Source organism: Rhinolophus sinicus, chromosome 16 (genome assembly GCF_057876585.1).
Source record: "Rhinolophus sinicus isolate RSI-liver-muscle chromosome 16, RSI-T2T, whole genome shotgun sequence".
Taxonomy (NCBI): Eukaryota; Metazoa; Chordata; class Mammalia; order Chiroptera; family Rhinolophidae; genus Rhinolophus; species Rhinolophus sinicus.
The window spans coordinates 178,098,811-178,112,788 of NC_142516.1; the positions used below are offsets into that span (position 1 = coordinate 178,098,811).

At 40.3% G+C, this 13,978-nt stretch overlaps 1 protein-coding gene and 1 long non-coding RNA gene across 12 annotated transcripts in view; one reads left to right on the forward strand and one right to left on the reverse strand.

The window, feature by feature from the left end:
- The window catches only part of TDRD3 (tudor domain containing 3), a 134,199-nt gene extending 121,492 nt beyond the window's left edge, over positions 1-12,707 (reverse strand). For 2 of the 6 annotated variants that reach the window (XM_074329352.2, XM_074329351.2), the window contains exon 1: positions 12,584-12,707. In XM_074329352.2, coding sequence (XP_074185453.2) covers positions 12,584-12,624 — 41 coding nt within the window. In that variant the 5' untranslated portion in view covers positions 12,625-12,707. Of the gene's footprint in view, positions 1-11,953; positions 12,494-12,583 lie in introns of those variants that run through there. The other 4 variants (XM_019750792.3, XM_019750791.3, XM_019750794.3 and 1 more) reach the window with 4 other exon arrangements.
- An 812-nt stretch (positions 12,708-13,519) lies between these two features.
- The window catches only part of LOC148755130 (uncharacterized), a 90,396-nt gene continuing 89,937 nt past the window's right edge, over positions 13,520-13,978 (forward strand). For 5 of the 6 annotated variants that reach the window (XR_016019230.1, XR_016019226.1, XR_016019228.1 and 2 more), the window contains exon 1: positions 13,520-13,783. This is a non-coding gene — a long non-coding RNA (uncharacterized LOC148755130). Of the gene's footprint in view, positions 13,929-13,978 lie in introns of all 6 variants that reach the window. The other variant, XR_016019231.1, reaches the window with a different exon arrangement.

Below are 13,978 nucleotides of genomic sequence, written 5' to 3' on the forward strand. Positions count from 1 at the left end.
TCTGTTTAATTTAGCTAAAATTCAGGGCCTACTTTTCTCAATAATGGCATTTGCCTACTATTGGTTACATTTGTTAAATGGCATGTTTGCTTGTTATCACTGTGTTAGCTAGAGCCCCAGTACATCAAAGTGGTTAGATGAAGTGTAAAAGTTCTGATGAAACAAACAGTAACGCAATTTCTATAAATAGAATAATGTCAAAAGTGGAAATTGTGCACTGGATCACAGGGAATATGAATCTCCACATGGTAGGACTGGTAATTCTATAAGACTGAGGACACATATCCAAAAAGGAAAAATATGAATGAATATGGCAACAGATATTGAAAATTGGATTTTATTAGACCCTTCAAGCCTAGTCCCCTGAACACTGTTAGGAAACTTCATCATCAACCTCTGTCAAATCGAGGCATGAAGTTATTTTGCTCACAAGTTCAATTTCTAATCTAAAATAAGCAGCTTGTTCCAGGTAAATCGGGTTAATTAAAATACGATTAAATAACAAAATATATTTGATAGCCAAAGACAAACTTCTAATTTTACTCAGGATTGATACGTTTTAACAGGTTTTTCAACCTTATATCCACTCTGCTTCACCCCTTAAGCAGTACTGATCTGATCAAAACTATCTGTGGTCTAAGTTTTCTATAAAATTCAGAAGTTGTCCAGGTGTGATAGAAATTCTCAATTGAAACCAATGAAGGATATCTATCTGCCCTAGGACATAATGGAAAAGTTCTATTAAAATCAGTAGACCATTTCAAAAACACCTGACAATTTTGTATTTGACAGGAAGCGCCATTGCAAATACTGGCACATTCCTATCAAATTGTTAGGATTTAGTAACCTGTGAGGCAGCTCCATTCATAACAGTCATTATGAATAAAGATAAGAACAAGAATTGTGTTAGAAAGTTATTTTTGACAAATGCTGGACAAGCAGTTTGTGTTACTTGTTCCAACCTCAGTGTTTTCTAAGTAAATAATGAACAAACAAATCTATTTTTCATTAATTCCTTAGGGGAGAATTGGCAAACTTTTCCTGTAAGGGGCCACGTAGTAAAAATTGCAGGTTTTTCTAGGATCTCTGTCACAACTAGTAAACTCTGCCCCATAGCACAAAAGCACAGTCTGGCTATGTTCCAATAAAACTTTATTTATAAAAACAAGGAGCAAGCCAGATTTGATCCACGGACCACACTTTGCCAACCCCTTACTTAAGGTAAAGCTATATAATCTTTCTTTCTTCAAAATCTAGACTCAAAAGATAACTCTCTCAAAAATGTATGTAATCTTAAAAACATTTATATTGTCCCATAAATTTACATATTACATAACTGGCTTCAAACATTTAATTTTTGAAGAGGACATCCATTACTCAAGTGAAATCCTTATTTACAAAAAATAAAAGGCGAATACTTAATAACAATGCAACATTTCAACAAGAATGTGAAATTACCTGCCTTCTGCATCTGAGACTTACTAAATTAGCATCCACAATAAGAGACTGAATAGTGACACTTTGCTTTCTCAAATGTCTTTCTATTCTTCCTATTCAGTGAAATAATTAATATTATATGAAATATTTTATCTGTACCATTTTATCTTGAACTTAAGATACTAATAAGATTACCAAATGGTAAGATATACTTTATTAAGATTCAAAATCCATACGACATAAAAATGTTTTCTTTACAAAGTAACCCTTTTAGAGACTACATAAGATATTCTAAAAAAGAGTGAGGATATCAACTTTTTCCAAAAGTGACACATCAGAAATCCATATATTTGCAAATCACATGAAGAACTGTACGTATGTACTGGGTGCTCAGCATATGACAAGCAGTGTGCTAAGCACTTTGTGTGTATTAGCCCACTAACCCTCGTAATTATAATATGGGCTAGGCATTACAGTTGGTACCATTTAACAGATGAGCAAACAGAGGCAGCAAGCAGTTAATTAATAGGCTCAAGGATACAGCTGAACAGTGACAGAACCAGGAGCGACCCTGGCTGAGAGTTGGACTTCAGAGCCCATGCCCTTAACCACCAACCGTACTGCTTCTCAAGAAGTAGGTACAAATCTAACTGAAGATCAAGAGTGCATAGTGGTGTCTTCGTAACTGTTTTCTTTTTCTCAGTTATCCTTCAGGATAATCCAGTTTGGGGATATAACTCTAATTAATCAGCTCTAATTAATAATTCTAACATAAAACTTCAACTATTCAAAATCACATAATTTATTAATATCAGTTTCAAACACAAATTGATTCAAGCCTGCAAGTCTGTTCTTTGGCAGCAGTCTCACAGACTTCCCGCTGACCTAGTAGCTCATACACACTGGATACTTAGGGGGAAAAGTGGTGCCACAGGGCAATACCAGGCAGATCAGAAGAGCCACAAGCATGCTGAATATAACAAAAGTACTCACTCAAATATGAGCCTATTTTTTCACTTTGAAAGTACATGTCTGAAATATATAGAAATCTATAATTATACATTTTTAAAATATACTTTTGCTGAAAGCATTAAAGCATTACCAAAAACTATAAACAATTCAATTTACACATTCAAATTATTGTGATAAGGTAAAACATTTTATAGGACCACCAACAGTCCAATTCAATTTTATTTTCCAGGAAAACACGTTAAGGCAGGAATGATAAAAACCTTGTTAGCCAATCCGATAATGGCACAAATAAGTCTCATATCACCAGTCATAAACTAATATGAGTTCATATTAGTTCATAAAAAAAAAAAGTTACAAAATACGTAAAACAGTTATAACAAACATGACCATTCTTTGATATGCTGTACTTGGTATAACCAATATGTTTAAACCAAGATTTGCAATCCTCTTTTATAAGTAAATATAATAAATTCATACATACTACTACTTACAATGGAATAACATATAATTAGGGAAAGAGGGCTTTGGAAGCTGAAAAGTTCTTTAGAGATATAAGAGTATCACTGAAAATAATATATTTTTTTAAAAAGTAGAATAATATTAACGAGTACATTATATCAAAAGGCATAAAAGACTTTAAAAAAAAAGTAGTGCCTCATTCATTCGTACCAATTCATGCACCTTTACCATAATTTGAACAGTGTCACTGAGTGAAAAATTTGTTTTTAATATATGTATACAAAATACTTTCATTATTTATCAGTTTTGAATTATCAAAGAAACACCTAATTAATATATGCTTATAAAGATTTCTGATGAATGTGTAACTAAATGAACAAGGAAAAAACAGTAAAAACAAAGCAAATAACCACAACCAGAAAAAGCAGTTAAAAAATTTATCAGCATGAATAAAATAAGAAATAAGTACATCCTGATCCAGTAAAACTTCAAAATTTAGCAACCAAAGAAGATTACGTTGGGTCCTGGGTGCTAACCTTACCCATCGCTCTTCAAGAATCCAACTGAAGAAAGAAGACAAATGACCATAATCCTGGAGAAACATCAGTGTAACTCAGCAGGCAGCCTGGACAGAAGTTCACGGCACAGCCCTAGGAGTAGAAGCCCCTGCATAGCATCTTAGGCTCTCAGCTCAGGCAGAAAGGGAGCCTAATATCTGCCATTCTGAGCCTGGTGAACGGAGAAGGACACTGAGAAGGAGCCTATTTCACATGCTTTGTGTCCTAACTAGTAACATACACATGGTCTTTTTTTTGGCGTTCATAATGGAAACAAACAAACAAACAAACAAAAGCAACCTGTGCTTGGCAGGGTCCTTAGGTAAAACTCCAGTGGACTGGAATCCAACGCCAGCTTACTAGACCCCAAAGCACCTCCATCCCTACTTTTCTGTGGGAAATAACAGGCTATTTCCTACATTTCTGTAGATACTACATTTTTCATAAAACTGCTTATCAATTTCACAACTTTCATTTCAGAAATGTTTCTCCTCTACAAAAAAATTGAATAAGTTTCATGTTCCTTGAAAATACAAAACAATATAATGAGAGACACTGACACTGATTAAGATGACACTAACATTTATCCCACAATCATTTAAGTGTTTGTCTGCCTCACACCCAGCTAAATGCTAGGAATACTACAAAAACTTGAAAAGGCTTCATCTTTGCGTTGTCAGAGCTTACAGAATAATAAGGCATCAATCAAACGGTTTTAACTAATTAGAAAACCACATATTCATACATTTCTCTGGATGCAAAATTTGAATATATTTATGCCAAAAGGAATAATTATTTCATTAACTTTATCATGATTACCTATCAACTTTTTGGACACTTAAACTTAGGTACATCCCTATTTCTCTCTTAAAAAGAAACTTAGACTGAATCAATTCCAAAATCCATTATAAAATGTCAGCTTTATTTAGCAAGTTTTTACATCAATACTTATATTTAATGGTTCATATGAGGTATTTTACAACATCTGCCTTTATTAATTTTCAAACTTTTCAAGGTACTGCTTAGGAATTCAGTAAAATAAAAAATATTTTTCTTAACTTCACTTAATAGCCACATAAGGGTGTCCTCCAAAAAGCTGCTACTGCATTTTACATTTAGAGGGCCTTGGGGGTATTTGAGGAAAATTAAAAGAATGGACCTACAGATATCTAAATTTATAAAGATTGTTTTAAAAACTGCTCTGAATCTCTAATATCAGCAAGTCAACAAATTGATACTGACATAATCAAATAATATTGCCACAGAACTCTTAAAAATATATCCATTTTCTCGTCTAGAAAAATCGACGTTTTTCATAATGCATTCCAATGTTTTTTCTCTTCTTTGGCAGCTCCTTAAAGGCTAATTCTCTATTTAAAATGCTGAAATTTATCAGTGCTTGCATAGCAGCCTCCTCTTACTCAAAGCTTGGTCTTTAGATCATAGATCAGTGCTGTCTAACAGAAACATAATGCAAACCACATATGTAATTTAAAATTTCCTAGTAGCCACATTTTAAAAAGTAAAGAGAAACAGGTGAAATTAATTTAATCATATATTTTAATACAATATATTTAAAACATTATTCCATTATATAAACAATATAAAAATTAACAAGATACTTACATTCCCTTTTTGGACTACTGTGTTTCCCCGAAAATAAGACCGGGTCTTATGTTAATTTTTGCTCCAAAAGACACATTAGGGCGTATTTTCAGGGGATGTCTTATTTTTTTCATGTACAACAATCTACATTTATTCAAGTATATTCATGTCATCTTCTTCTGGAACGTCATCATAACATACTAAATGTGTCTGTCTGGCTGACGGTCCTAATAGGGGCTTATTTTCAGGGTAAGTCTTATTTTGGGGGAAACACAGTAAGTCTCCCAAGCTCAGTGTGTAGTTTGCATTTACGGCACATCTGAATCTGGACCAGACACATTTCAAGGGTTCAGCAGCCACACGTGGCTAATGTCCACCAAACTGGACAGCACATCCATGCACTGCTTCGATCACATTTCACCAAATGACTCCGACTTTGTATCTCTAACCCACTCTTCTCTTCCGAGTGCAAGACTAGCGCTTCCTAACGCCTAACTGGAATCTTGCTTCAGATGATTCAAGGGCAACTCATACTCAAATTGTGTCCAACTTGGGTTCATGACCCACTCCTCAAAAATGTGGCCCCCTCCTGAGTCCCTATCTAACCCACTCAGGTATGCAACCCCCGCACTCTTCCTTCTCCCTCAGTCCCACATCCAATCCATCAAAAAGTTCAGTCCATTTTACCTCCTAAATATCTTAACTCAACCGACTGCTCTCCATCGGAACCATCACCACCAAGCCATGCATCTAGTCCTGCCCAGCTCTGATCCACTTTCTTCAACGCAAGGTCACCTTAAAACTTAGGTATGATGTCATCCCTACGTCAACTCTCTCATCCCAATAAAACTTTTCAACATATGTGTATCGCCTCCATAATGAAAACAAAGTTGCCATAGTCTTCAAGGCCAAAGCTACACGACTTAGCCCCCGAGCACCTCCCAGCCCCATCTCACTACACCTCCTTTCTGTCTTGCCCTCCTGCCAGCCTGGCCTTCAGATCTTTGCACCCACCATGCTCCTACTGTCATGACCTCTGCATATGCTCCTTTCCTTACTTAGGTTATGTAATTCCCACTCATCCTCCAGATCTCAGGGAAGCATATTATGACCACCGTGAAGACACCAAATCCTCCTTTTTATAAGCTCTTACAGAACCGTGTCCCTTCTCCTCCCTACTATATTTTACAGATGCAATATGTTTAGGTATGTAATTAGTGGCTTTCTTCCCATAAGACTACATCTGATTGTACTAAAGAAAGTGCCTGCCACACCACATGTTTAGTAATTATTTGCTGAATGAGTGCATCAATGAATCCACCTTGTCTTTTCCCTAGATGAAGACCAGACACCATATTATGAGATGGCGTATACACGTACTCTGCTTATACATCATTACTTCTGGAAAGCCTTCCAGCCTTCCTAAGTCTGAGTTAACTGCTTTCAACAACACCCTGCAAGTAAAACACCAACGTATAACATGTCCAGATTCTGCCTGTCTTGTACATCATCCCAACAACAAACACAACGCCCTGTGTAGAAGAGGCCTATATACTTACTACATGTATTTCAGCACAGACATTACTGTATAGGGTTACATATTTCTCTGCATTCTGACTGACTATTGTGATAAAAACTATCATAGCTTCAGTAGCACTACACTAAAGATAGTACTTGGCACAACAAGCAGTCTTGCTGGGTAGCCATGGAGTTATCCAACCAGATGAGGGATGAGGGTGGCAACTTGTCTCTACTTTAATGGCTATAAAACTAATGTGTGAGGAGAGCTGACATGTGCACAGAGACTCACACCCACCGGGTGGGTGTTGCGGGCGTTACAGGGTGACAGTACTAAGGTGCGTGTAAACTCAGGCCAGCCCTGTAGTATGATGAGTTCTTCCCTTCTCTTCCCTTGTTCTCTGCTTTACCAATGTGCTCCTTTTCTGCTGTCAGCATCTTTCATTTGACACCCTTCATACTTTCCATTATCACCACACATTTCTCGACCCTTCTTCTCTGCTTTTCTTCGTCATTCTACGACTTCACAAATGTGTCCCAATTTTTACATGGAAATGTGTGTATTGCTGGGAATGCAGTGTGTTTCTTCTAAAAATTATCTGGAAGTAAAGTGTTCTTCAGCTACTACCAAATTCTACACCTTTCAAAATGTCAGAATTTCTAGATAAATGGGACTTAACTGTAACATAAGTCAAAATGCCAATATTCTATTGTCAAAAGGAGAAAACATAGGCCAGGAAAGGTAATATAGTTACATTTTTATGATTCTTGAAGTGTTACTATGCAATTTTTACTTGATTTAGCAAATGCTGCCGTGAGAAGAGAAAATTATTTTCAACTTGCTGAGGTAGCAAGTTTCTTTTTATACCTCCTTTATGCTTGAGGCAGTCAAGTCTACAGGCAGTTGAAACTAGATTTATAGGTTATTCACCAAAAAAAAAATCACTGCAAACGGCACCTTAAAATCTGAAAACTTGCACAGTTTAACAGAATAGCCAGTCATTTTTTAGCAGTTTACAGTATCAATAGAAGCAGCCAGGCAATACATAACATATTTTGAGACAGAGGGTCAAGAAGGCTTATTATCTTTGAACATTATAATTTCACAAACAATATAAACCAAAGAGATAGTTACAAATGCTCCTTAAACAGGAAATATTTCAAAATCACAGGATGTCTCCAATAAGCTCCCCTTAAACCAAGTACAAAGCAATTGGTTTCTGCTACTGTTCTTCAGCATGAGTTATTACTCTGTTTCATCTAAAAAGTGTTTTAATGGTTCTGATCCTTTCCAAAAGAGTGTCCCAAGGGTACATTTATATCAAAGTGGTAATGATAAAATATTTAACAATTCTAGAAAATTAGAAACTCCTGTACTTAATATATAACCTTATAAAGAACTATCAATATTCTTTAAGAATATGACTATGCCTGAGAGCTATACTGGAATAATAAGAGGAAGCAACTTGATATTGTTTGCATAAACTCTTACAGTATGACTATTACCAATAGGGTATTCTTGAAAGTACAGTAGTTCTATTAATGATGCTGCAAAAGTTGTTTCTTATGTGAAGATTGGGATGGTTTATTAGCAATCTCCTGGGAATAGGTGTGTCGCTCAGAAAACTGAAACCAAACAAACAAGAAAGGCACAGGGATGCAATGCAGAGCAGGAATTTGACTGCTTTGGTCTTGATCATTAATGAGTTTGGGAGGAAGCTGCTAGGTGATGGGATGTGAAAAGTAGCTCTCCATCTGTGCACAGATCAAAAGCCAGGGATTAGAAATTCCAGCAAGTCTTGAAGTTGTTCCACCTCTTTGGAATAGCTTTCTCAAGGCAAGAACAACAGGGCAGGCCCCAAAAGAACAATGATCACTTTATAACCCATATTGACATTGTGCCTTTATTTTCTCGACTTATCCTCTGGTTGTTCTCCTCTAGTACTATAATTTGCTAAAGACTTATAAGCTGTAACCTTTCTTGTTGTTCAAAGGTGAAACACAGGAAATGAAGTATGGTCTACACTTGGGCCAGAGGGTATCAGTAGAATGCTAGCCTGGTCACTAAAGAGAGACCACCTCAAACAGGCGAAATTCAAAGGGGACAAAAAGGAGACCTTTGTGTTCGTCCTCTTTCCCCTCCAACCCTGCTTTCTCCACACACACACACACACACAAAAAAAAAAAACCCTGAACACAATGTGGTTAAACCTTGGATGTGGAAAACCTGGGGTTTCTATAAAAACATGATCTTTCAGAATAATATGGAAACATAATATTTCTAAGTCTACGCTACGGTGTCTTCAACTCAAAACTGTTACATAAGGCAAAGATATACAATATAGTGACTTACTTTTACAGATTTTTTCAGACTTCAGAAAAATATATAGAATTAATCAGATTTTCAGATAAGCTTAATTAGCAATCAGGTGAGCCACTAAAAGGTAAAGGTGTCCCTGATTTCAATACCATCACTCCACAGAATAAGCAACTTACCTTTCCCAAATACAAAAGTAGATTTACATATCACAAATGCTTTAATCCAATTTTCAATTTAAAAATGTGTTATTTTTTATCAACAGTTTAAATTAGAAGTGCTCACCAGAGTTTGGAGGAAATGAGTACCGAATCTTTATTCCAGACATTTGGGCTCTAGTCTTGGTTCTGCCATTAACATGGTAACTGAGCAAACTGTGGATACTGTCTGTACTTCAGTGTCCTCATCTGCACACTGAGGGAGTCAAGCTATACAATCATTATGTCTATGGAAAACATCTTTTGAAAAACACATTATGTTCCCTTAATATCTTTTGTTCAAAAGAAACAACAGACCCCAAATGGAGTCACTGTGGCAAGCCCACCAAGACTTAATACCTAAACTAATTGTAGTTTCAGCCTCTCCTTTCTTGGAGCGCCTTTCAATTTACTAGATAGGACGCTGCCTGATTCATGAATTGTTCAATAAAACCAACTAGATCTTTAAATTTACTCGGTTGGGTTTTTGTCCTTTAACAGTTTCTATTTTTCAAAAGTTTCAAAGGTTGATATTTCTAAAAAACAAAATTCAAAAGATTCAAAAGGTTAGTAGAAATATACAATTCTCCCTTCAGGGAAATCTCAAAACAGAAAAAACAAAAAAGGCAGAGAGTGAAGTAAATCTGTTATCTACATAAATCTACAGTCAAATCTCCTCTCATTGAAGTTATTCCATGCATATGATTAAGCTCTACAAAGAATCAATGTATCATTTAGTGCATTATTTAAACATAACCACTATACTGTAGAAGTCCCAGAAACTTTTAAGTTCAAATCAGCAAAATCTAATACTTTCTGTGCCACTGGCCACTAAGGGGTGGTGGGAAATATATACACACACACATAGCCTGACAAGGTGGTTACTGTTGGAGTTGTATTTTTTTAAAAAAAAATATTGAACTTTGTGGGGGTTCTAACGAAGATTAAAGACTAAAAACAAAAATTTTACTCAAATGTAAGAGGAATAATAGATTGGTCTACATAGATCATCTGTATCCCTGAAGATCACATTTTTTTCAGAAACATAAGGTTTTCACACTAAATATTTCCTAACTCTCTATTTTAGGAGAAGCTGACAGAACAGATTTAATAATAGCTTAGGTGTTTTAGCATGTTTCTTTTTAGGTTCTACAAGTCATTAAATGAATAGACTGAGTACTAAGAAAAACGGTTTTGTCAGTGACAATAACAGAATTCAGAGAGTTAGAGGAAACTCAGGATGTCAGAACTGGACTGAGTTGGTCAAAGTTGCTCTAAGGTCAGAAATTCTTCCAGTGCTCTTCTCTGCATAAACCTTTGAGATTCTGCATTTTAACACAGTAAGTCTCCACTTAAATATCAGATCTACAATACAGGCCACCTGAAAGCCTAGGGGAGACTCTTGTCTTTGGCACAAGGCTAGTCTGTTCAAGGCCCATCAGGAATGATATGACACTCCCCAACTCCTAGAAACTCACAGAGAACTCCTGCCATTATGAATCAAAGGCATACAAAAGCAACAGCGTAGTGAAAGGGAGAATCAAGTAAATAGATAATTTGTAACACAAAGTAACACATGTTACAATATAACAGTGCTGGAGATTTATAACAAAATAACAAAGAAGGGAGGAACTCTACCTAAGTTTGGTTAGAGACCTGGCTAGGGAATTCTGATTGGCAGGGACATTCCAAGGTCAATTGCATCAGATTTTATGGAGAACCTACAAATGTAGTGTGTTCTCTGGCACTACATACACACAGAAAAATAAGATACAGTTCCCCACCCTTAAGAAGGTTAGAGTCCAAAGAATCATTTAGTATGTGTTTGGAAGCAAAATCATGAGACTAGCATTTCTACAGGAGTAGCAGTAGAAAGCAGGTTGGAAAGCAGTAAAAGACTAAGTTTGTAAATGAAATCATAAAACTAGTTTGAAGAACTAAGACTCAATCTAACGAAGAATGGGCAACGATTCAAACCAAAGAGTTATCCAAGATCATTCAAGACAACCTAGTGAGGTAAAGAAACTGAAGCTAGAGATTCCAGGTAAAAGAACAAACATAAAACTGAATAAGGTGAGTTTCAAACTCACCTTATTACGTTAATGGTGTTCTACACAAAAACTGTAGAAACAATATAACACATAACAATTAAAAGCACTAGATTTGGAACCGGCCCTCCTGCCATCAGCATTCACCTCCACCACTTTCTAGCGCTGTCAGTTTTGTAAAGTTACTTAACAGCTCTGTGCCTGTCTCCACCTGTAAAATGGAGTGCCCACGAAGCCAGGAGCAGCTTCTTCAAACCACGGGTGTTATTACACCACTCTAATCAAAAACTTCATTCACAATATCAAATCCTCATCTTTTAGGTAGGTGCTTGTAGCCTCACACCTTCCTGGTCTTAATCCTCCTGGACACCCTCCCACTTCCACTAAGCATATGGTCCTCGGGCCAGTTCGACAAACCAACAAGCACTTCCCGACTTCTGTGCCCCATCTCCAGCGGCTCGGTGTCTAGAAAGCCTTCTCCTAGGAAAGTAATTCCTTCCCCTCCAATTCCATAGCATATCTGCCTGCTCCCTGGTACAGTTTACCACTACTTGAATTTTCCCCTGTGTTTGTGTTTGTTCTTTTAATGCCTCCCTCCCTCTCCTCTTTTCACCATGATAGTAGTGAACTTCTGGAGGAGGGACAAATCTCATCTTCCTTCCCAACCCCCACCGCAGACTTTGCCTATGAAGGCCTGCAAAAGCATTACTGAATTACACTAGATGTTTGCAACTGTAATGGCCGCAGTTCCAGAAACTGCTTAATTTCACAACATTTTTTATTGCTTTCAGATCCTAAAAATCTTGACACGAAACGTCTTTAAACACCAGAACACCGCCATGCCTTCGAGAAAAGTTCCGTGGAGCACCCACACGAGTTGACAATGAGGTCATTCTTAGCTTCAGAAGTTGTCTGTGGGGGCCACAGCGCTCAGCTGCACACCCGTCGGGACTGCGCTTTGAAAGGAGGAGAGACACCGAGCAGCAGCCCGAGCTGTGCTCTCGTCGGCCCTGAACTTCCTGCGGGCCCGCGGGCTCCGGCCGCGCTCGTCCTTCTCCGCAGCGCTCGGTCCTCCAGCCTTCGCCTCCCCTCGTCCCGCGGCAGCAACACACCCCACCACCACCACCCCCAACTCGCAGCGGCGCGGACGGCGCTGCAGGTCCTCCCGCGCTGACCGGCTCGGGCGTGGGCCGCCGGCCGCCCTGCCTGCCCTGCCCGCGCCCCGCGGCCTCTGCCCGGCCCGCCGCTCGCCACCCGGGGCCCAGGCCGCGCCGCAGCCCCGAGGGGAGCTGGGGGACTCGCAGGGCTTCGCGTGGCGCCGGGGGCGGAGCCGGCCCGGAGGGCTCCAGGAGAGGCCGGGGGCGGGCGGCGGCCTCCGCCTACCCCGACACGCACCCCACCGCCCCCAACCCCAACCCTCCTTGGGGCCCCGGTCCGCGCCCGCGGCCGCGGCCAGCGGGACTCACCACTTACCAACCCGCCTGGGACAACACAGCGCCGGGGATCTCGGCCATGGTAGCTGCTTAGGCCGGGGGTGGTGGGGGGCTAGGATGGGGTGGGGGGGTGGCCTCCTACTTGAGACCAAAAAAAAAAAAAAAGAAAAAAAAAAGAAAAGAAAGAAAGAAAAGAAAAGAAAAAAAAAAAACTCCTCTGGTCGTCTCTGCAACTGGGCATGCTCAGTGCGGCCGGCGCTTCCGCGCGCGGGTTCCGCTCGCCGCGTTTTCCGAGCGGCCGCAGGGGCAGGCCTGGCGTGGGGCTGGGTGGCTGCGGCGCGCCGGAGGCGGTAATCAGCCAGGGACGGGCTGGGGCCTGGAGGTGGGGGGCCAGTTGGTGAGCGAGGACCCGGGACTTGGCGATCCACCGAGAGCTGGTGCTTGTTTCCTTGTGGGTCACTTTTCTGCGTTGCACACCTTGGAAACTATTAGTTGGGGAGGTTCTTTGTGGAGCAGAAAGTCCGTCCGCGTCTCCAGCGCCCACGGACGGGCAGCTCAGAGGGCAGGCTAATGCTCGAGTGGACACGGACAGGTCGGTGGCGAGGGAGCGCTGCCAGCACGAGGCTTCTGAGGCCATGTTTTATTCAGTAAAACTCAAAAGGAAAGCCCCCTCTGCCGAGGAAAAAAGTTTACTTTCTTTTAAAGACTCGCTCCATTCACCGCACTTTTCTGTTTACCTGGACGCAAAGAAAGAATGCCTTCTAATTTTTTCGAGTCCCCACGGGCAAATCATAATTGTCCAGGTCGGACACCATAATGAAAGTTAAGTGGTCAACCCAAGCACACCCGCCCCTAAGAGACGTGGGGAAATCGGGCCGTTGTGTCAGTGCTTATTTTTCTTGTCGCTCTCCCACTGGGCCTGTCCCTGTCCCAGCGCAGCTCTGTGACGTTGGCATGGGCACACCCAGCCCTGGCTCCCACAGCCCCCTCATCTCTGCCCTTCCTAGGTTCTCAGGGCTGAAGCGCAGGGGCGGTCCCCGGCTGGGCATGCGCGGCGGCGGCGGCGCGGATGACGCGCTAGCGTGATTGGGCGGCCGAGACTCGCACTAGCCAATCGGGGGACGCGGGCCGGGGAGACGCTCCCTAAAAGTTCGCTCCACCCTCCACGGTTTTTTACTTCTACGGACCCGGGGGAAAAGGATCTTTGAAGTGGTCCTGGCGTCAACTGTTAAGTCCCAGGGTGAGGCTGTTAAAAACCTAAATTTCATCACTGCGGTTGCTTCATTTGAAACTATCAGCAAAAGCACGGATTTAAAGCAGACTACGGAATCTGGCAGAGGCGCTCCGGGAACTGGGGGAGGAAATTGACTGTTACAGAAGGAAGGGTATGATTGCCTAGGGGTGGAGCTAAACTTCCTGAATACCAATTTTGCTC